At 42.3% G+C, this 23,988-nt stretch overlaps 2 protein-coding genes across 4 annotated transcripts in view; one reads left to right on the top strand and one right to left on the bottom strand.

The window, feature by feature from the left end:
- Window positions 1–6,944, top strand: FAM8A1 (family with sequence similarity 8 member A1). The gene is made up of 5 exons (XM_052697825.1): window positions 1–559; window positions 2,972–3,092; window positions 5,097–5,220; window positions 5,427–5,566; window positions 5,815–6,944. Exons 1-5 carry the CDS (start codon window positions 16–18, stop codon window positions 5,957–5,959), a joined length of 1,074 nt encoding a protein of 357 aa, XP_052553785.1. The 5' UTR covers window positions 1–15; the 3' UTR covers window positions 5,960–6,944.
- A 1,777-nt stretch (window positions 6,945–8,721) lies between these two features.
- Window positions 8,722–23,988, bottom strand: part of NUP153 (nucleoporin 153) — a 46,674-nt gene continuing 31,407 nt past the window's right edge. For 2 of the 3 annotated variants that reach the window (XM_052697753.1, XM_052697754.1), the window contains exons 12-22: window positions 22,549–22,686; window positions 21,329–21,421; window positions 21,007–21,097; window positions 20,583–20,702; window positions 18,690–19,304; window positions 16,789–16,983; window positions 15,417–16,259; window positions 13,399–13,767; window positions 11,512–11,784; window positions 10,269–10,428; window positions 8,722–9,816 (exon numbers count right to left, since the gene is read on the bottom strand). In XM_052697753.1, the coding sequence (XP_052553713.1) occupies window positions 9,732–9,816; window positions 10,269–10,428; window positions 11,512–11,784; window positions 13,399–13,767; window positions 15,417–16,259; window positions 16,789–16,983; window positions 18,690–19,304; window positions 20,583–20,702; window positions 21,007–21,097; window positions 21,329–21,421; window positions 22,549–22,686 (2,982 nt within the window). In that variant the 3' untranslated portion in view covers window positions 8,722–9,731. The remainder of the gene's footprint in view (window positions 9,817–10,268; window positions 10,429–11,511; window positions 11,785–13,398; window positions 13,768–15,416; window positions 16,260–16,788; window positions 16,984–18,689; window positions 19,305–20,582; window positions 20,703–21,006; window positions 21,098–21,328; window positions 21,422–22,548; window positions 22,687–23,988) is intronic. The other variant, XM_052697755.1, reaches the window with a different exon arrangement.

Here is a 23,988-nt window from a genome sequence, read left to right as displayed (position 1 = left end):
GCGGCGCTGCCGGAGATGGCGGATCCCGGCACGGAGCCGGGCACGGCCCGCAGCGGCGCCGGAGCGGCGGCGACGGCCGGGGGCGCCGAGGACAGGAGCGACGGCGGCGGAGAGGCCGTTCCCGCGTCGCCGCCTCCGCCGTCCCGCTCCGCACCGACGGCCGCGGGGAGCGACGACGGGGGGAAGGCGCTGAGCGCGGCGGAGTACGCGCGGCGGGTGCACCAGTGGCTGTGGGACTCGTACTGCGGCTACCTCAGCTGGCACTGCGGCCTGCCCGCCCTGCTCGCCGCCGGCCCCGCTGCCCGCCTCGCCGCCCCGCCGCCGCCGCCCCCTCCCTCAGCCCCGCCGGGTTCCGCTCCCGCCGCCTACTACAGCCCCTTCTACCTCTTCGCCTCGCCGCCCGCCGCCGCCGCCGCTCCGGGGCCCCGCGCCCCCCCCTCGCCCGCCCCCGTCTCCTCTTGGCCGCCGGCTGCCGCCGGGCTCTCCCCGCTGCCCCGCGCGGCTCCCGGCTCCGGCGGCGGCACTGCGGCCCCGCGGGAGGCTGCGGGCCGGCCGGCAGGTGAGTGAGGGCGGCCTGGGCCGCGTTTGTGCCGTGTTCGTGTGGATGCCGCTCGTTCCTAGCGCGGTTCGGGTGACTGGAGCCGAGCTGACTTCATCTGCTCCTTTCCGTGCTGCGGTGACATCGCCTGGCCAAGTCGAAGGGAAGAAGCGGAGCCGTGGGGCTGGCAGCGGGAACTGGAGTTCGTTTCAGATGTCAGTATTTGCGGAGTGTGTATAGCAGTGCTTCTGTTTGCGTTCTCTTGAGAGCAAAGCAAACTGATCGCGTGCGAGAGAACGCGGGCAGCGTGCAGGTGCTTCCCCGCCGGCTGCTGGAATGGCCGCCTCCTTTATTCCGGGGCTGCCGATGGACGGGCATCCATCCGACTGTGCTGCCGAGGCCCCTGGAAAAAAGCCAGGTGTCCTGGCCCTCCGCAGGGCAAAGTGCAGCGGGCAGAGCTGTGCCGTTGGTGTGAGCTCGCTCCCCGGAGAGCATTTTTCCTTCCTTTTTTTTCTTGTTCTCTTCGAAGAGAAGGGATTCTGACTTTTAAACGTGGTTTGCTTGGTTGCGGTGCAAAGCAGTGTTTGCTTTCGTTCGGGGTTATAGATTGCTTTTATAGATTGCTTTTGAACAGAAGCTCCCTGTCCCTAAGGCAGAGGATACAAAGGTGGATGGAAATGTTTCCTGGGTTTTTACGTAGCTCTTCAGGAACAAATGCAGTATGCCCAAGGCAGCTGGGGGCACAGATTGCTCTTCCTGCTGGTGAATGTGGTCATTCTGAATGCTCGTTACTGTCGTGACACCCGGCCTTCCTAAGGGAATTCTTTGCGTGCTCCCGTGCTCCGATGCAGTCATTTGTGCTCCAGCTTGCGAGGGGATGCATCTGGAACAGCTCAAGTGATTACATCTCCTTTTCTGCTGCGGATTATTGTCCTTGGAGCAAGCTTGGCAGGAGAGGACATGTTTCCATCCTGGTGCTGCTGTAGTTTACAGCCCTGTGTGCTTATGTAACATAGGCTGTCACTTTTTTCAGCTGAACTTTGCACATTTCTAGCTGGAGCGTCAAAAAGCAGAGCAGGTGACCGCCTCTCCCAGCTCAGTCTGCCTGCAGCCGAGTGTGAAAACATGTTAGTTGTACGTTAGTCGTACTTAGTTGTACGCTGGGCAGCAGCAAGCTTTAGTTGGATGCTAATTGTGGTTTAAGATGCTTCTCCCCCTTGCCCCTCCCTGCCTTACTGTAGCAGGTTACCACTCTTACACTAAGCACAGTAGAACAAAGCACGCTCAGACACAGTTGCCCTGTGTCACTGCCTGATTAGTGTGACCCCTCCTTCATGTGACAGCCTGGGCTTTGAGCTGCGCGTTGCTTTCCGCTGTCCCCACCACACATGTTAACTTGTGATGTAAAAAACATCTCCTTAAATTGCTGTGGGGGAAATACGCTGAAGTCTCAGCAGGATTTAAGATAACTTGAATACTTCCACAGCCACAAACTTCTGCCTTCCTCGGTCGCTGTGTCTCTGTGTCCAAATGGCACTGCTGCTGCTGTCAGCCACTGTGCTGCATTTGAGGAGGGCATTTGCTCTGTGCTTTTTGCTGCTACGTGCTTAAGCTGGGCCAGCGGAGGCTGAGGTACAGAATCTTCTGTTAGAAGTTTTTTGACAACTTGGATATGCTTCAGCAGTGCAAACTGGATCTATTTTAGTATTCCTTATGTAAGTCATGCTGCTTGACAGATAGTATCAATGTGGAGTTACCAGTGTAAACAGCTATGAAGGGAAGATACAAGCTGAGTCGCATTAAGCAAAAACTTGCTCTTGCATAATCACTGCTTTATTGTACTTACTGCATTTAAAAGTACAGGAGTGCCCTGGGCTTGCAGCTTCACATGCACAGCTTGTGAGGCCGGGACTGGCAGTAGCAGTTTTGGAAGCTGAACTGTTCTGGGTGAAATTTAGCATAGAGCAGTGATGTTTTTCATGATGTTTTGTTGAGATTGGGGTGAGAATTTCCTTTTCCCCCTCCCCCCCCTTTTTCTCCTTTTCCTGTGTGTGGGACAGGCATTTGCAGAAATGCTGTTCATTTTGCCCCCATCTGCCGTTGGCCAGTGATGCTGGGGAAATGGGTTATGTTTTCTGGCTCGTGGAGCACTGTGCTGTGTTGTATTATAATAAACAGCATAGGAACCTTTCTGACAGATGTGACTAATGCTTTCATCTGCTCCTGTTTCTGGGTCTAACCTGAAGGCTCATATAACTGAAGTAATCCAGATGCGTTCTTTTAATTAATAGACTTCCTTAGAAGAATTCTTGGTGTGAGCTGAGATGAAGCTGTTGGTTGTGTTCTTGCGAAAGGTATCTGTGAAATATCCTTGAGAGAATTGAACTTCTTAGTGCAGTACAAGCTGGGTAATCCTACCTGTTTCTGTTGCAGGTCGGGAGTTCATTATCCCTTCGCTGGCACACAGGTTCATAGCAGAGATGGTGGATTTCTTCATTCTGTTCTTCATAAAGGCAACCATAGTTTTAAGTATTATGCACCTCAGTGGGATAAAGTAAGTAGAACAGTGTAAAGGTTTATTGTGTACAGCTTTAAGGTCTTTGTGCTCTTTGAGGTGTCATGATGTATATGTGCTGTGGTTATGCATCTGATGTCTCTTTCTTAACTGGCACAGGTAGAGGAAACAGCCCCACTATAGGATAACCTCCTTTTAAATCTTTCCTGATCTGGGGTCAGCTGATGGCAGGGGGAAGAATTTTGGAGTAATTTTGTAGGCTCACAAACTCGTTACTAAGGATTAATTAGACTGACCTGCAGTGTATGATTTTGAGGAAATTAGCAAGAATTTTTCTAAATGCTCTTAAAAAATCTCTGTGGGAAACTTTGTTTAAAAAAGGTTTTTATTTCAGATCACGTCAAATATGTATCAGCAGGAAGGTTGCTAGGAACGTTGCCATGCTGCAGGCTTTAGTGTGCATAAGCTGGAGGGAAAATGGAATAAGCATCTTATGCATCAACTCTGCACCAGAATGAAAGTCTTCACGTTTTTATACTTGATGTATTTGGTTTTTTTAGTGCTTAATTACCTCAAAGGCTCTCTCCTTCTGCAATGGTTCTTATTCCATAGCTGATTCAGTTCCTCTACTTTGATACATTCAGATATTTCAGTCTCATGAGGAGATGGAGGCTTAGTATGGTCATACACTTACATTTCAGAATTGAAGGTTTCTGCTAAAACAGCCTTCCAAATGTTGGCTGGATGTAAACTGATACTACAGAGATAACATCTTTTGGACAGGTTGAACTGCTGCTTGAAGGGTGTGGGGAAGAGGCTTAAAACCAACACAATAAACGTCAGTGTAAATTTTCGGTGTTCGTTGTTCAAATAAGAAGGCAAATGAAATGCCAACCTCTCAGCTCTGTTCAGTTGCCAAAGCCTCCAACTCTAACCTGGCAGCTTGTATTTCTAGCTTGGTTTTGTAGGCCCAAAATGATACAGAAGGTACAGGAAAGAGAACAGCTATACGTGCATTGCTTCTGCAAAAATGGTGGTGGTGATTGGAAGAGAATCTTTTTCTTTTTGAATTAATGTACGGCATATCGAATATTACTGCTCTTGCAAGAGCTACAAAGTTGATTATAAGCAGCTTCAGAAAAACATTTGTTTTTGCTGGTGAGCTGTGTGCTGGAGCCAGGCTGAGCTGTCGTGAAAAAGCACGTCCTCACTGAAGACAAACGCTTCGGGCCAACATTGCACAATCTGCACAAAAGCAGATTGTGCCATACTATCATTTTCTCTGTTCCTTATCTTTTTTGATCCTGAACAGAGAGGAGAGCAAGTAGTGCACGTATGGGTTGTTTTCAGGTGGGACCACACCTATTTGAATGGAAATCATAGTCTGGATAGGTCACTGAAAAGTCACCTCCCGAGCACACATTGCAAGTGTGCCTATTCCACGTATCAGATGTCAGATCTGTGCTTTGGCTTGTGAAAATACACAGCTGATTCCAGGCTGCTGCTTTGCATAGCTTCAGTAGGGGAAATGGCTCAAAGTTTCAACTGCTCGGTGAAAGCATTTTGAAACTGCTGAGAAGACAAACCCTGGTCATGCAAAGGAGGAGAAATGTCCTTTGTTGCCTGGTGACTTGCAAGTTCTGCCTTACAAGAGAACAACGCTTTGGGTTCCCATCTCCCTCGCCTACCTTTTAATGAAGATACTTGTATCTGTGGACTGTGGAATCCCTTGTTTATCTCTCAAGAATGAGAGTTTTCCTAACAGTTCTGCAGCTCACTACATAGGCCATCCTGTTGCAAACGTGGTAACAGTGAATTTTTTCATAATGAAAAACCAAACAGCAACTCAGAAGGAAGCCTACCAGTGTTGGGAATTTTAGTGGATGGCTTAAGATCACAGAAGCTGAAAGGCTATTATTCTTTTTTAATAACAGACTGAAGTGAATTCCAGTATTAGAAGGGACAAATGAGTTCTGGCTTTTGTGTAGTGTTTTGTTGTTGCTGTTTTGTGGTTTTTTTTTAAAGTTATCTTATTTTCAACAGAGACATCTCTAAATTTGCTATGCATTACATAATAGAAGAAATAGATGAAGATACATCCATGGAAGATTTGCAGAAAATGATGGTAGTAGCTCTCATCTACAGGTTGTTAGTCTGCTTCTACGAGGTAACTACTCCTACATTGGAACTTCTATAATTCATACGTGGCAGTTCTCAAATCAACAAACAAAACAAATGTATCATCAGTGGCCAGTGAAGTAAATCCTTTTTACTGAGTTCTGTGAAGCTACGTGACTTTCAGTTGAAAGCTAAGTTTGCCATAGCAGTGAACTGCAGTGCGTTGTGGAATTGAAATAACTGTTCTTTTTGCAGATAATCTGTATTTGGGGAGCAGGCGGAGCAACCCCGGGGAAGTTCTTGCTTGGACTGCGAGTTGTGACATGCGATACGTCTGTGCTCATCGCGCCCAGTCGTGTGTTAGTCATTCCATCCTCTAATGTCAGTATGACAACGTAAGTATTTCATGTTAATGGTATGGAAAGCGTGCAGTTTGGGAGGAGATGCACCGTGTTTTTACTGTTGGCTTTGCTGCAATTGGATTGCCAAGAGCCATTCTCAGATACTTTCAATATAACAATTACTCAGTTGTGAATATTTTCCAGTTCAGGTGGTAAAATAATCTCTAAACTCTGGAGGTCGTGGGTTCGAGGAAAGCAGAAAAGTGACAATAAGGCACTGAATACCTTTATTCTCTTTTCAGGTCTACGATAAGAGCTTTGATCAAGAATTTTTCTATTGCTTCATTTTTTCCTGCGTTCATTACGCTGCTGTTTTTTCAGCACAACAGAACAGCCTACGATATTGTAGCAGGAACTATTGTGGTAAGAAGAAATGGGATCAGATGATATCAAAAGATGACAGACTCCCAGACTGTTTTTGAATACCGTTCCCAAATGAACAAAGACCTACCCCGAAACTGACACCGAGATGACCGTCCGAATCTTAAGCCCAAATTAAAGCAGAATGATTCTGCAGCTAAAGGAAATGCGTTGCTCCAGAGCGGTGCCGGCAGCTACCTTCAAAGTATTGGAGTTCTCACCAATGCCAAAGAACTGTGAGAGAAATGATGTGTATTAACTGCAGCTTGAAATTAAGTGGCTCTCTTAATAACTGCAGAACGCTGCTGTTCTGTTTGTCATCCTGGGGTGAAAGCAGATACTGAGAAATACTCCACCTCGAATGAGGTGTTTTTTCTGCACTTTTGGGTATTGGAGGGAACTAACTAGAAAATGTTTTCCAAGCAGTTGCCTGAGTTGTGTCGTTGCAGACTCTTTGAGGGGAAGGGAACTGCGGTGTTGGAGAGTAAGGCACATTCACTGAGTTAGTGACAGGTGTGTAGAAAGAAAACAGTGTTTATCGCTGCCTTTATTATTGCTTCACAGATCATATTCCCTCACTTCTTAAAAGTATTTTATCTGAATATTGATGTGACAAGTTTTTTTTGCATGATTATCTTAAGTATTGTCTTTTATTTAATGTGTCAAAGCTAATGAGGTGAAATGGTAGCTGCTTTTTATCTGGAAAGGGCATTTTACACTGCAGTGTTAGTGAATTGCCCTGTATATAATTTTGGAGCTGTGAACAGCACACGTAATTTGCTTCTCTCTGGAGTGAAAGCACTTGTCTATTTCTTGCATATAATATCAAGCAAAACAGCTGACTGAGTTTCCAGGAGCATGCAGGAACTATTAACTGAAACACGTGTTATGGGTGTAAGTCTACCAAAGTACAAATACTACTTGTTTTCTCTTTATATTCTGGCTAACTGTTGGTATATTCAGAATAACTTAAAATACTGAATAAAAAAGCCTAATATTTTGCATGATTATACATAGCTTTGATTTTTGTTCTTATGGCATTAGCATCTTGGAAAGGGCCATCTACAACTGTGTTGATGTTCTATTAAAATTTGAAGAGTTTAGAATTCTCCCAGAGCAGTTTTTGTCTGCTCTTCTCTGAAGCATACCTGCCGCTCTGCTGCTGAAATTCTTACCCTTTCTTCCCTTCTGGAGGCAGACAATGGAAGTACTTGTACGAGCTCTTCTTCTCTCTTCAGGTCAAACAGCTTAAAAGCAGTAACATGTTAATATTCTGCATTAGTTTAGTTTGACAAGGGCTGCTACTTTGTTTATGAAGAGAACTTTTTGCATACACTTTCTGATCTTTATTTGCCATCTGTTGAGAATGGCATTTTCTCCTCACTGAACTTTCTAGAACTTTCCAGAATGAAGTCTCTGCCTTTTTGGATAATAACTCTCAGATTCTTTGCTATGAGCAATCATTTGTCTTACCTAGAAAGCCCACTTCCAATTGCATCATCAGAAAATGTATCTGTACAAAACACGCAGAACAGCACTGCTGATTTGAGTGCTAGAAGTTGAGGAGGGGCTGCCCAGCCTGACAGAAGCTGAGGTTGTTAGAACTGACAAAAGCCATGCTGGGTTGGGTGTTCCCTATTTATATTTTCACCATGAATACAGATAGAACTTGTGTTCTTGTAGTGGTGATCTAGAAACTGGGATCCAGGATGGAGGCAGGTAGAACCATAGCTGGATAAAATTTCAGTGTTAAAGCTTCAGATTTTTCTTAGCCTGGAGAAAAATACAACCCTGTCCAGAGCAGGCAAAGAAAAAATTACAATTCAGAAAAGCTGGCCAGGGAAAAACAAATATCCAGTTGCCTGGACAAGTGCATGTTTATTTTTCCGGTTTGTAGGTTCTATACTTGGCAGGTAAAAGGGCTGAGGAAAACTGAGTGGCATTTCTCTGATTTGGACACCTGGAAATATCTAACTGCATATAATCTGTCCACAGCAGTAAGATGTGACCACGTGAATAACAGCTTAGCTCCGTGCTTTTCAAGTCCCGTTGCTAAACGCTTTTTCTGTGTATGGAAATACTGATCCATTCTACACATGCTGCAAGACTGACAGAAGTGAAAGTTGGCCTTTGTCCTCCTGTGAAGCGTAGCTCACAGTTGGAAGACTTTCAGAACATGGGCATGTATGGCTGTAGAAATGCAAAGCAGCACTGAATGGCAAAAGTGCTGCCAAGTAACCACTAACGTATCTGAAATTATGTATATCAACTCCAAGCCAGGTGGGCCATGCAGGCTTTTCTCCCCTGGCACTATGAGATGGCAGTGGTGCTTTCACTGTTTGCTGCAGTAAATGGCTGGATCTTAACCATAAACTAAATGCTATTGCTTACCAAAAGCTCAGCTGTAGTCCCTGAAGAAGCAAGAGCCTCCTTCCTTCCTCTATTAGACTGTCTGCTCTCTAAGAAACTTTTCTCACTCCTGTAGAAGTGGAAAAAAAACACATCATCCACTTACAGTTGGGTATATTTTGTTGTGGTGAATGTTTCTACAGTTAAGTTTTGTAGCAGAAGTTAGCCTCATAGCTACGATAGTTGAGTCACACTTATGGCTCCTAGCAAGCCTACAACAAAACTCTAACAAGTGAGAAGCTCCAGTTCCCTGCTCATTTAAAGAGTTCTCAAGTCCACTGTGGTGGCAGAAAGCATGTGACAGCACGGGGCATGAGCACACTGCCTTGCAGCACAGCTGCAGTCACCGAGGCCTTCGTTTGGAGTTAAAACTGCCAGACAATATTTCATATTTTTATTGATGGCATTTATCCCATGGTTTAACATGTTAATTATACTGTAATAAACATGGCTTTAATATTAAACTTTTCCTTATTATCCAAAGTCACCACAGTCCATTTCAGTAAATATAAAAATATATACTTAATACTTTGTACAATACTGGTTTTTGGTCCAAACAAAAATGGATCAGAAAAGCCAATAAACTTACTTTAAGAATTCCCAATTTTAAAGATTTTCTAAATGGATTTAGGCAACTTTGAATAATGGGATTTACATAATAAAATCTGAGACAATACTAAACAAAAATGGCCGTAACACACAAAATTAAAATTTCCATTTCACAGATCTGTTATGCCAAAAAAGTACATAGAGAAACAAAACTGTATTTACACGTTTCATAATAAAATAACAAAGGCGAGACAGGTGATAAAGGGCTGTAAGAATGAAAATATAGAAATAGCATATAATTATTAAATGGAGAACTACAGATCTAACAAGTCCTTAGCATGAATCGTCCTGTAATCAGTCTTCCTCTATCAGAAAATTTTAGTGCACGATACACCCAAACTCACTCACTTCACACATACACCGGCACAACTCAGCATAGAAATCATTCGTTACCAACATTCTCTACTCTATACAGAACCCCTCACTGGTATAATTACATTTCGGAGGCGTCAGTAAACGCAGATGGGCGCACGGAGCGGTGCAGATGCAGAGGTATTGTACAAGCCATTCAGTGCGCACTGCGCGCATCCCGATAGCCGAACCATGCCGAGTCAGGGACAGAAGTAACTTCTGGATTCTAAAATAGGTTTGCTTGAGAACGGCCCCGGTGCCAACTCTACTTGTTACAAAAAAACTAAAGGAGGGAGGGAAGGAAAGGGCAGCAGAGTTCTATATTCCTTTAGGCAGATCTGACTTCAGCTAACCCAGCATGAGGTACGATCCCAACAACTGAACAATGCAGGGCAGCAGCTGCTCTCAGAGTTGCTTTACCAATCGGCGATTACTTTCTACGTCTAACTGCAGTCTTTATCTTCCGACCAGAAACTGAAGATCCAGAGGCAGAGAAAATATTTTTTCCATTAGTCCTATCAAAAGAAATTAGCAGTGCAGAGTTTAGGACAGTATAGTCGACAATGCAGTAGCAGCACTGAGCAGATATTCCAGAACAACTGTTTTATCATCTGGCTCACTAGTTAGCAGCTGGCAACACGCAGCGTATGACGAACAGGAAGAGAGTTCCAGAAACCAAAAGCAATTAAATCTCTCATTCAGCAGGTAAGCAGCACACAGTGGCTAAATGCAGACCTTGTTTTTCAAGAACATTTCAATGGGTGCACGGTATTTCTGAGAACTAGGCTGCTGTCAAGCTAGCGCTGCTCACTTAGCTGCTCACGCTAACAGAGCGAGGAAAGCTGCCGTGCTTAGACATAAATTCCAATGTTCATCTGAGCACCTCACAGTTTAACATCAGTAGAGGCTGCACACAGTCCACTGACACTACCAAAAGCTCAAGTGAAATTCTGATATGGTCTCTTACCCCACTGTAAATGCTGGAGACAGGCTGAATGAAAATCCTGAAGAGCCAGAAGGCTGTACCGGTGCTGCTGGTGCAGGGGGATTTGCACCAAAAGTAAATACTTCTGGGTTACTTGTAAAGTTGAAATTAGAAGTACTACTTCCAAACTGGAATACGGGACCTAAGAAAGATGGGGCAGAAGCAGAAAGGAATAAGAAAATGAAATCTGAGTTCATTCTTTCCAGCAAAAACCTTATCATCCTCCCTCTACCTCTGTCACACATTGCTCAAGATGGCAAACCTTGGGGTGGGAGGAAGGTTTACCAGAAACGCTAAATTACCACAGGAGCAACACTAGAAAACTTCATTTGCTGCATTAGAGAATCATAAAGGGATTCTAAATAAGATTGCTGGCACACTGCTAATGAACTGTTTCCTGCTATCTGTATTGCCATTAATTTATGCCTGCATGCACTGAAATATATCAATGAAGTCTCAAATTGCAGTACTGAATTATCATTTACCATTTAAACAAACTTTGTTGTGTAACTGCAGTCTGGAAAATAACATTAACCGTTCCTACAATCAAAGTAACACAGACAAACCACGGGGACTTTTCTCTTTAAACTCCTACTTCATTCATTACAGAAGGAAAGAGCAACTGACACGGTGTGCCAACTAATTACTGATTAATACAAATGCAGGCTGCTTTCAACAGAGAGTATTCTGTAAAACATCCGAGAAGAAAAGAGGCTTTTCTTTTCTAACTGGCCCTAACCCTTTTCTGTATCTGATGCTGTTATCAAATACAAGTGTTTTACCTATGAATGTGTTTAGTTGAAAAAATAATTACTACTGTGGAACAGGTCTTGCACTTAAATTGCAAGGATCATTCTTGCCAGCATATTCCAGAAAAAGAACTTTAAATGAAGCTTTCTCCCATACAGGTCTAGTTCTAGCAATGTATCTCACACAAGAAAGTCTCCAATCCAAATAAGTTGGCAAAAAAACCTGAAAACTACTCTGTAACAAATCCCAAAACAACTGCGCAGCGCTTCTGCTGCTCTGGTCTGTCTGTACAACCTACGTGTACCTGCACATCTCTGGTCCTCCCTTTTATGGAGGTTAATTCTTACAGTTGAGTACGTGCACAAGGCAGAAGTCATCTCACTCACTAAACTTCAGATGCACTTCATGGAAAACAACCCACCGACCAAGCAAGCTCTCTGTGAGACCAGAAAGGAAGAGGATGGTCAACACTCACCAGCACTGGAGGTGCCGGAGCCAAAACCCGGTTGTTGGCTCGACTGCTGTCCAAACACAGGGGACTGAGTGCTGCTCGTCACAGAGCCGAAGGCAGGAGGCGCAGGCTGAGGGCCAGCTGAAAACAGCGTTGTTGACAGGGATCCAAAGCTGGGAGCGTTCGGCTGGCCGGGGCCCTGGCTCTGGCCAAATGCTGGTAGCTGACCGGCACCAAAGGCCGGGCCAGCAGCGGGCGCTGAAGACCCAGACCCAAAGACAAATGAAGAGGACGACCCTCAGGGAAAAGAAGAGCAATTTCAGCATGTGCTGGGCTGTTTCGTTTGTTACAGAGCTTATGTTTGCAGCCGGGTAGGTAAAACAACAAACAGTACCTCCTTCATAATAGGAATTATACCTTTTCTTGTAAGAAAGATGAAAAACAGCGTGCTTTCAAGAGTCAGTCAACATACACCTCCATACCACATACCGTTAGCCATTCATGTTCTAGAACCAGGCTCCCACGAATAGCACATGCTGACTTGTGTTTACTAAGAGTTATTTATATCACGGGTAAAGAATACTCATTCATTTATTTTTAATATTTCAATCATTCAAAATGCAGCTCCTGATCTATTGGAATCGGGAGAACGCAAATCTTTCCTCTTGTCAGCAATTGCACCCTTCCTCATCCAAGTGTTTACAATTATCAATTTCTGGAGACCAAATCAGGCTTGCAGGGACCTAACTCAGCTACCAGAATAACTCCATCCCTCCATGTAACAGAAAAAAGCTCATTCAATTAGCTGCTTTGGTTCTGCATGGCCAGCAGAAATAATAAGAAAATCCATGACTGAGCAGTGACTTCAAACACACACACTGCTGCTGAGCAAAAAGAGACATTCTAAATAGCACTGGTAATCTAATGCAATTTAAGCAGACGTCATGCAATGAAAAAATATCCATCTCTGCAACACAATGGCTGACTGTTTTTCCACGAAGGAAAACAGAAGGTAAGACAGACTAAAAGGTATTTAAATACTTTTATGAAGATTTTTGATAGCTTCGTTTACTAACAAAAAGATGCTGGAAGTCCTGACTTGCTAGTGGCTTAGACTGATCTGCTTATTGCTGTAACTTAGGGCTGTTCTCTCTCTGTTGCTGATATACAAAAAATAACATTTAATTCCCACGAACGACAAGTTTAAGGAAACTGATTAGAATAGTTGTAGCTTCTTTACAGGTTTAATTTTATTACCAATAGTTTCTAGGCAGAAATACACATCATTTGGGAGCTTTAGCCTTGTGCCATACTGCTAAATTCATGCTGCACTTCAATGAGTTAATGCATATAGAATGTGAAAAAAAAAAAATCCAGATTCTTGTTTCTGTGTTCAGTAACCAAGAAAATGAAAGACTGGCTATGATGCTCTCTAGAAGTCACCCTTTACAAAGCAGCAGTTGCATATATCAATACTGTGTTTGTGATATACACTTGTGAAGGATGCTCATTACAAATCTTGATGTTATTTACAGTGCTTGATAGTTTTAGGTATGGGAGAGAAAAAAACCTGAAGTTGTCACTGACTTTTAACCTTCAGCACTGGATTGATATTGAGAAGAGGGAAATTCACTCTCACGATGACAAGTTCCTACACAAATGAAAGCCAGTAAAGGATTGTCCACTGCACAGAATAACAGCACAGCCAGTTGATTCCTAAACTGTATTTCCCAGACTGCCCGAAAACCTGAGCCCCAAGCATTAGTATTGTTTATATGTTGTTGAATGTAAATAGTCACTACTTCTTTCCATACGTTTTGCCTACACATTCTCCATGAAACACTACTTCCCTGCTCCACTTACCTATTTTGTGACCTAACAGCAAAAACAAAAGCACCTGCTTAAACGTACCTGTTGAACTTGATGTGGCCGTGGCTCCAAAGGTAAAGCCAGAACTTGCTGCACTGCTACTGCTGGCTCCTGAACCAAAGACAAACGGAGCAACTGCTGCACCAGTGGTGGAAGATGTGGTTGCTGGTTTGCTTTCTTGAGAGAAGCCAAATGACTGAGATGCTGTAGATTCTGCAGAATTGCCAAAAGCAGTGCTGCTCACAGTGTTGCTGGCTTGCCCAAACACGAAGGGAGTGGGAACCGGTGCAGGGTTGGAGGAAGAGGTGACGCTGCCGAACACGCTGCTGCTGTTGGCTGAAGTGGTGGGCACAGCTGTGCTGGAGGAACTGGAGCTCAAGAAGCTGAAGGATGGCTTTGCTGCTCCTTGATCTGCAGGGCAGAACAGAACACGAAACGCTGCCGAAGTGTGTGCAACAGAGACCCTGTCCCAAAGGCTGTACAAGGAGAAACACTGACTGATGCCTCAGCTACTATGCAGCCACTGTGGATTACTTAAGATCCAGATCTAATACACTGATTGCTGTCATTCACAATTAATGGAATGGGAGAACCGTGAAGAACGATGACACCACCACAGCTGTAGGCTTTAGCAGTTACAGACACCAAGCATTGGCTGTAATAACCAGAACCAGATTTAACCAGTACATCTCTTCAAACAAAAATATCTTTCAGATGCTCCCAGAAGAACATCAATTACCTGCAACACTTCTATAGTTTGTTAAATAGAACACAGCAAACAAACAAACAAACAAAACAAAACAACAACAGTGGAACAGTTTCTTTTGTAGCCTCTCCTGAAGTTACAGCCCTGAGCCTACAGCCCGAAAGCCAGCTACTAAGCTGATCATCCTGCAGCCTTGCTCTTATAGCTTAAGCTCACTGCACTTCAGTACTTTCAAGACCTGCTTTTGGGAGCCATGGAGAACAGCCCTCTGTTACAAAGCTGTCACAAAGTACTGAGTGCAATTTTAGATTTAAAGCTTTTTTTTTTTTTTTTAAGTATACAATTCTTCAGCTTTCCCTAAGCTTCTGCTCTCTCATTATTACACCTGACCCTGTTCTTCATTTCCCACTGCCGTTTTTTCCAGCAGTTATGGACCTTTTTCCATCTATGCCACTTGTAAGGAACTCTCCACTGTGTTGAAGAAGGCTTGTTAAAGTCTCCTTGTTACACAAGGTGTTTTGTCAAATTCCCATGACTAAATCAAACTCCAGAACTTCAACTGGAAGACAAAAAAAGCCAAAACAATACAACCTCCCCTCCACCAAATCCCACAATCCCCAATCTGCTCACTAGCAGCTCAATCGTAAGACTACAAAGATTAAAAATACCACAACCCTATGCATTGCTTTTATTCCCCCTGTTCTTTTCCTTTTTACTTCCAAAGTTAGCAGAAGTTAGTAACGAACTCTGTTCTCTACACCATGGTAAGTCATACAAAATGGAATTACAATCAGAATTTTTCCACACAGTAATTGTTACTAAAATCTTTCAGTCCAGTCTTTCAGAAGATAAAACACACACAGAACTGAGCGGTATCTATTGAATTACTTCCACACCTTTGTGGCAGTAGAACTGCAGCAGTACACCCGGCAGCACAGCTGCAAGTACACACGAATGAGACAACTTTCACAGATCTCCCTTCACTATGAAAACCACAGCATGAAGCCTCTATGTCATCACACTAAAAACTTGACCACCAATGATGGTGCTAGCACAGAAACCATACAAATCATCTGTGTTCGTGTGGGATGCAACACAAATTCATTAAGGTGCAACGATTTCTTTTCTTCTTGTCCAAACCTAGTCTTAAAACTCACTGAAATTGAAATAGGAATTGCTAATAATTGTCTGTACATCAACAACTGGAACAGAAATTACACTACATACAGTAGTTAAGCTTCTTCTAAAGCTCCAGTACGTGAACCTATCAGCTCCTACAGATTTTGTAACTCATGACTTCAGAGGTACTATTTGAGGGACGTAGACAGTTGAAGACAAAAGATATTCTGCTTACCTGAAGTACTGGCTTGGGCCCCAAATGAAAAAGCTGGCTTTGCCTGCTCGGTTTCCTTCTCTGATGGTTTAACAAAGCTGAAGTTGAACATAGGTTTTGCTGTGCTTTCTTCTTTGGTATGCTCAGACTGCCCGACGGAAAAGACAGGTTGTGCCTTTGACTCTTCACTGTCAGCTTTCTTCCCAAACACCAACGGAGCAGCAGAACTGACAGAATCCTGTTTCTCTTCTGTCCTTCCCAAAACAAACTGCGAGGCAGGTGCCGACTCCACGTTACCAAAAGAGAAGCCTCCCTTGGTTGGAGGAGTTTCGTCCTTTCTCTCATCTGGTTTCTTAAATGCAAAAGAAGCTGACGCAACTTCATTTTCTGCCACAGTTCCAAAAGTGAAGCCAGCGACTGCGGTTTTATTCTCATTGGTAGTTATGGAAGAAGTAGAACTTGAACCAAAACTGAAACCTCCCAATACTGGTTGTTGCTCTTTCTTTTCCTGCTGTCCCAGGCTTGCTGTCCCAAACTGAAACGTTAAAGGAGCTGGACTACTTGTAGACGGAAGGCCAAAGGTAAAATTGTTACTTTTATCTTCCTTTTTATTCTCTTCTGATTTAGAGTCCGAGGATGAAACTCCAAATTTGAAGTTCCCAGAACTGCTAGGAAACTTGAATCCCCCAGGCGCAGCGCTAGAAGATGCAGATTCCGATGCAATGCCAAACTTGAAGCTCCCTTGTTCTCCGAATTTAAAACTTCCTGCGGTACTCGATGTTTGAGAATCAGAGGATGATGACTGAACACCAAATGTAAATGATGGCATTGCAGCATTTGTGGACACAGCAGAAGCATCAAAACCTGCAGAAGTAAGAAATAACGTTTACTTTGTACTCTATGGTACATCTGTGGCACATGAAGGCTTCAGCTACTTAGCGAGTTTCTAGTCCCAAACTTCCCAATCAAAACTGTAGAAATAAAACACAAAAAATAACCCAAAATCAAAACAGAAAACAAAATTCCCTCACGCTTCTCTCTAAATAAACCTTTTCACAATGGTATTTTTCTGTCTGCTGCTTGGCTTTCAGATGTGCACTGGTATTAGATGTAATACACATTACATTATTATTACACTTTTTGTCTAAACTGCGAATGAACATCATGTAAGAACAAGCATGTTGTTAAAAAAGGCCTTTCTCTAAAAAGCATACATTTATTCTTGGGAAAATGTGTGGAAACATACCTGTGACCTTACCTAGACAATACTCCTACAGGAAAAAATGAACAGACCTGCCATAGCTCTAAGGAAAAAAACTAACTGAGCTTTAAAAAAAGTCAAAGCAAAACAAACTGCAGAATGCACATCCTCATTTTAACCACTCAGTATTACCTTTGAACTCTGCTTTGGTGCCTGGCTTTGCACTTTCACAGGCTACACACTTTGTGGCCTCCGGTTTGTTTTGGACCAAGCAGACCTCACAATCCCAGCTTCCTTCAGGCTTCTTGAATTTGTCTAAATCCAGAAGTTGTCCAGAAGGAGCAGCAAATGCAGACGCACTGCTGCTGGTCACAGGCACTGAACTCCCTAGGAGATAAGCAGTAATTAAACACTCTGCTTGAGTTATAAAGTGAACATGAAGTTTAAGAACCTCTCAAATGCTCTCGAGTTTACAAATCAGACAGGTGTAACAGTGAAACATCAAACAACAGCTATTCATACAATTCAACAACACAGCCCAGTTCAGACGTAATTCATGGATATTCTTATCAACTAAACTTACCAAAATAATTTCTGCTGACACAAGTAACCCATAGTCAATGTTAGCACACACAAATCAGTGATGAGTGTAAAGTGATGTGAAGCTAAGAATTTATCAGATTTATTTATCTCCAAATTCCAAAGTCAGACATGTTGGAAACTATACCATCATGAAACAAACAGAAAGGAACCCAAAGCTTCCAGACACGCAGCTCTGTTCAGCACACAAGCTGCACTGTCATCAAGAGCAGCAGAAACCTCCATAAAAGAGGCCTGAAAGACATTGCTTTCCTTCTGACTTTTCTCCCTGCAAAGGAATAGTTGATGCTGCGGCAGAAAACTTGTAGCTCCACAAGCATGAGGATTGAAGCAGCCACACAGAAGGCACAAAAGCATCACACTGACATCTTTACTCCAACTGTTTTAAATCACTGAGGGCAGTTTTAAAAGGGAGGCAAAAAAAAAAAAAAAAAAACAAAAAAAAAACCTTGTATTTGAAACAATAAAGGCAGGGTTTCTCTTTCATGGTATACCCAGCGGATTTCATCCTCATCTTATTTTCAACACTCTTCCCCTTCACAGATGTAACATATCCATGCAGTTCCCTCCACCAGGAGGATAACAGTAAGCCCTGCATTTTCAAAATCCCTCCTTGCAACAGCTGCAGTTTCAGATAAAGGTTCTCAGAGGCTCTCCAAGAGAATCAGCTCCCCCTGAAATGCATTATCTTACCTGATGAAATTTCACTTTTATTGTACAGGATGATCACAAAACCAAAATCTAGTTGGTCCTTATTTTTTTTTTCTTCAGAAATATATTTGAAAATGTGTTTCTTGACATATTAGTATATTAAATGATGTGTAGAGTCAAGACATTTACAATGTCAAACAGAGGGTGACAATCCAGAACCAGACTGAAGAACCCAGTGGGTTACCTGTGTTCTTGAAGCCTACCACTGCCCTTCACTGGGATACCTGGACATCAGGTTTTGTTTTAGCTAAAGAAGACTAGTTAGGACTACACAGTCTTGAAATCCAGCTTCCTATCTCCCCTCATGTAATACAAGAGGTGAGTGGAGATATTTTTGACCGTGGTTTATAAATATGATTTTTACTTTTTTGAAAAAGTTGTTTTGTTTTTTTTTTAAAACTCCAGCTACAGAGTTCACATTTTTTTCTGGTGAAAAATCAGTGAATAGTTCTTAAATTAAGCCACCCAGTTCAGACATCTTTCCTCACCAACAGCAATGCAGGGAGTATTTGCTTTGACTCAGCTCTGTACTAACACACTGCACAATCAGTTCAATTAATGGGATAGGCTGGAACCTGGGCTGACACCTTGAAAGTGCCTGCAGTCACTCTTGCAGACAGGCACTAATCCACCAATCACATCTGGCTGTTGTGTACAAAATATTTTCTATGTTTTTTTTGTTGTTTTTTTAATTCCATAACGAAAACCACAGACTAAGATGGAAACAACAGGTCGTCTTAACAGGAGGTTAAAAAAAATAATAATAAAAAAAAAGGCCATACCTGGTTTCTCGGACTGACAGGCTACACATTTGCTATCTTCTGCCTTATTTGATACAAAGCATGTTGCACAGTCCCAAGAGCCTTTTGGCTTCTTAAACTTGTCTCCAAAGCCCAGAGTGACTGTGGTGTCAGTGCTGCTGGAGGAGGATGTCACAGTCACCGAGCTCTCTGTGGTCACTGGCAATGCCAGAGTAGGCATTACTCCCATCCCAGGCTTTGGTGTCTCACATGCTACACATTTGGTAGCTTCAGGTTTGTTCTGGACCAGACAAGTATCACAATCCCACGTTCCAGGCGCTGCCTTGAATTTGTCTCCAAAGCCCAGCATCCCCACTGGAGAGGCTGCTGCCTTTGTGGAGCCACTCGGACTTGAGCTCATCGTCTGTTTTGTACTCTCAGCTGTTGACACTTTAGCAGCTTGGCAAGTGACACACTTGCTGTCTGTGGCTTTGTTCTGCAAACACGGGTCACACGGATCAGTCTGCCAATATGATGATGCTTGTTTCGAGGTCTCTTTACCTGCAGAAAAACTACTTATTGCAGGCCTTGTATAGACCACTGTGCTTGTGATAGGCTGTGCAGATGCAGAGGATTGTGTTTTTACAGATGTAAATCCTGGAGGAGGAAAAAAATATACATATCTTCCTGTTAAAGCTGTACCTCACTACAGTTAGCAGAGTTACTAAGGGCACTACAGGGCATAGATTTCAACTCAAGTGTCAACAGTTACAAATATACATTCAGACTGAGTGCAAAAGGAAGTCCCTAGAAATCTGATCTAAAGGGATTGTGTTTCATATGCTGCACTGAGACACAACAGAAAGCTTCATTTAACTCTTCAATATCAGTAAAGTTTGAAATCAATTTTTTCACTAGTTGACACGTGTGAGCAAACAGTGGCTGACTGAAATCTGACTGTCCATCACGCACTGGAAATAATTCAGTTTCATTCAGACACCATGCCCAAGCAAATCAAATTTCTGAAGCCATTCCTTCTGTAGTAACTATTCAAATTCACTTCAGTAACCGTGCAGCAGTTTGCCCTGTGTACAATAATCTCACGATTATTTCCCTACAGGTGCTGAATATTAATTAACAAGAAGACAGTAGAACAATTGTCTCAATTTTATAATCTTCCTTTAAAGTGCGCTGGACACAGGCCAACTTGTTCCTTTAAGGTGCCAATTCTAACAGAAAACAGAAGCTACTAACAAAGATACAGTAAAGGAAATGCACCTTCAGTAGCAGCTCAAGTTGCCTGTAAAGCTAAAATAAATACTGTGTCGTTGGCTTATTTTTTAGCCAGCAATGAAGCCTTTGAACAGTGTGGATGTAGATCCTGCTTCTCTTAAATTGAAGAAGAAAGTGACAGTCACTTCATTCAGAGGTCTTTCCTTAAACAAAGGAATTTTCGCCCACTTAGCTCCTTCCAGTACGAAAAAAATTACAATTTAAGGCCCAAAGATTTGTAGCTTTTGCAACATATTTAGGAATGGAATCTCTTTTTCTTTCTTTTTTTCACATATATATTTATATTTTCAGGACTGTTGAAAGTAGGACAGGAATGCTGAGGTTTACAAACATTTCCTTTTCAATTCCATGAAGTTTACTTATTTAAAATCAAGCACTGATTATTTGATTGTTTTCATAACTCATTTACATCCTAGCACAACAGAGATGTAATCCATCTGGTTTGAAGGTACTTTCAGCAATAAAAACCACTCAGAAGAGGCAGATTCATCCTAACGGACATAGCACTTAACACAGTGCTTTCCTACATTTGTATTTACAGCTGATACTGCATTAACCATGACATAAGCTTTTTTTTTTCTTTTTTAAATCCATGTAAGCATTTTTTTGCTGTATCTTTTAAGAAGAAGTTCATTATCTCACCAGGGTTTCTTAGAACGTCTAACACACTCCCTTCCTTTAAGACCTTTGCAGGTTTGAAGGGACCATCATACTCTTCTTTTTCTTCCTTTTTATTGCTGATGCTGTTTACAGCGCTGGTATCTTCAGAAACAAGAGAAAACAAAAACATCTTTCATGATGCAATCCAATTAGAACAGAATACACCCACTTTTGCCAGTAACAAGAACTTCCAACTTTCCTGAATCTAAGAATCTTCAAAATTCAACCTGCTTTACAATTTTTAGTTACACCTTGTAAAAGCAGAGCTGTCACTGAAAAAAAAAATACTGCAGAAGCCCAACACTGTCTGAAATCGCTAGCATGCTCAGAAAGAATAGATTCAGTATTTAATAACACAAAAAAGAAGACCTGCACTTCAGAAGTGAAGTGCTAAAGTTGCAGTTACCGCGGGTAAGGAAGGGCGTCGCTGCTGTATCGCTGCATCCAGAGCGCTCTGCCGATTTTACAACAGGAACACTGAATGTAAACCCCATCTGCTACAAAAAAGAGAGGTTTTTCAGAGTCTGAAACTAAAGAAATTTAATGAAATTCACACACAAATACAAGTCTGACACCAAATCTCCTAATTTTCGGTATGCATACTGGATGACTGCTTATAAGCCAGAAACATACATAATCGTTTTTCCCATTAGCACAGCCCTGTTTTAATGGTCTGCAATATTCTTCTAAAGGTCTGATAAAAAGTTGAGTTTTTTTCTTTTACTTACAGACAACGGAGGTAGCACTTCTGCCTCAGTAGATTTCACAATAGGAGATGAAAATCTGAACACGGGACTGCCAACATTACTTGTTGGTTGTACCTGTATTTTCAAAAGAATTAGAAGTTTATATCTAAGAGCAGCAACTACCTGAATTCAGAATCCAACAGAAGTTTTGCAGAAGTTCAGAAATCTGATGTTTTAGTTATTTCTAATCCACAGGTGAAAGCAGCAATAAAATAAAATGAAGTCTGCTAACGAGTACACAAGACATCATCTTTAAAACTACATCACACAAACCAAGAGAAAAAGATGAGATGCTACTTAGGTCTAAATATATGGAAAAGCAGGAAATTGAAGATATCTAAACTCAGCTCTACTAAAGAACTTCCCTGACAGGTTAAAGCAGATATCTGCTTCAAAAACTGCAAAATTATCTCAAGTATTCTGGAACTGATTAACGTTTATTTTTCTATACTAATCTAAATTACTGCACCCTAAGCTGGTTCTATGCAAGGCTTGAACAACCACTTAATCTAGCTCTCATTCAATAACCTCATGTCATGGTGTAACCATTGTAGGCAGCTAGTCACTCCCTTCACATGGGCAGGGAACAGAATCAGACAGGTAAAAGTTCAGTAGCACAATGGCCACTTGGAAAACCAAATGCTGTGCCTCTGCACATCCCCTCTTTTGTGCCCCTGTGTTGCTGCTGAGCACAATGCTATTGGCATGGCTCATCCCTGTGGTCACACAGGACACTGTCCTGGCTGAGCCCTCTCCCAGCCCTTGTGCACCTTGGCCTGCTTGCTGCCAGGGCTGCGTGAGAAGCAGAAATGGCCTTGATGCTGTATAAGCATTACACAACAACAGCTGAACACTGGTCTGCTATCAACACTGCGTTCACTGCAGACAGGCAACTTTGCATAGCTATAACTATAAAGAAAATTAACTCCATCCCTGCCAAAACCAGGATGAACAACTTGGCATAAAATCCCACCCCCCTAAAATTCCATAGTTATACAGTTACATTAACCAGATGTTTGCAAGTTCAAGACTGTCAACCAAAAAACTGCATTTTTCTCTCCAAATTGCAATACAGCTCTGAATTATTCAACTCAGTATGAACTAATGCTGGTTAGTTCCACGAGTACCACAGAAGTTAACTTGCAACAAAGCAGATATATGCTCATACTGAAAAGCATTCACAGCATACAACAAAGATTTACCTTGTTCATCACTGATGTGGAAACAGTGCTTGGTGACGACGAGACAGTACTGCTAGTCAGAAAACTGAAGTTGAAAGGAGCCAGTGATGCAGTACTGATGGGCAGGGATATTTTCGGGAGTACCGGTTCCTCTACTTCCTAGAGTTGTAAATTAAAATTTTTCCCTTTACAAAACATGCTACTTTCTCATCCTGCTCCACTCTCATTTCTTAATAAAATTAAATAATAGAAGTAACACAGACACAGATTAATAGAAAGCAAGTTTTCCAAAGGGATTCCTAATCTCCTCATCTCAGTCTGTGCAGTTTTAATTCACGGCAGGCCTGCTTTCACATTACATCACATTCACCACTAGTCCAGTAAGAATACTGGAGTTACCTCAAAATCGTTACCTGTGCAGAACAGAGAGAGGTACAGATCAGACTTTCTTGTTGCTGTTTTCTATGCTTTAGTCATTAATGCTCTAAAGAAAGATCACCATTTCTAAATATCCTCACATTTCTTCATATTAGAGTCTCTTAATATTAGAGTCTCAAGACAAATGAGAAAGTGTTCTTGCAGAACAGGGCAGCTGCTCAAGTTTCTGAAGCCACTACAACGGTGAATTTAGAAAAATGTAACATTTAAGGTATGTGGGTTCAGTACACAAACAAAACAGAAAATGCCTGCAAAGAAAGCTACAGAAGACTGTACTCTGATAAATCCAGCCATGTATGAGGATGCAAATCAGAAATCAGTACATCTCAAAAAGAACTGGGTTTGTTCTTGCCTTTTAAGCTATTTGATAACCAAGACTGGATGAGATTGGGTTTAAATGAGAACTACCAACCTAATCACAATCTGCACAGAAGCATCAAGATCTCAATAGAAATGAACGACTAAGCAGAGAGATCAATTGGTACCACAGACATTCAGTGTTTCCTATGACTTACAATGTTTCACTATTTTGATTAGGAAAGTTTACAGAACTTAGCTAGTTTTATCTCTATCACTGTTTTATTTGAATTACACATACATACTCCATTGTTAGTGATTTCTTTATATTGCATCAGCTAAAAGACCAACTTAAAGACTTACACTACAGATACAGTTACAGGCAGCTCAGATAACATCCAATCAGAAAATCATCTTTTGAGTATTTGTGACTACAGTTTTAGAACAAGAAAAAAACCCCTCACAACAAGTTGAGTCAGTATCAGAAATGCTAAGTTATCATTAGCAGACGTGCAGAACACCATTTTCTAATTCTCTTATGAACTCTTGGCCCACGTGTCTATGAGACGTAAATAGGAAACAGTAAATTCAGCATGCTTTGTTTACGCACTTGGCACTTGTTTCAAGAATCACTGCAGTACAGAAATGATACAAATCTCCACTAAAACATTCCTGTTCTTAGGACTCATTCATTTAACTGCTGGTGGGAAACTTTCTAGCACAAGG

Source organism: Tympanuchus pallidicinctus, unplaced genomic scaffold, assembly GCF_026119805.1.
Source record: "Tympanuchus pallidicinctus isolate F22 unplaced genomic scaffold, pur_lepc_1.0 scaffold31, whole genome shotgun sequence".
In the NCBI taxonomy this organism is placed as follows: domain Eukaryota; kingdom Metazoa; phylum Chordata; class Aves; order Galliformes; family Phasianidae; genus Tympanuchus; species Tympanuchus pallidicinctus.
Note: the sequence above shows the minus strand (reverse complement) of the source record. Positions and strands in the feature narration are given on the sequence as shown.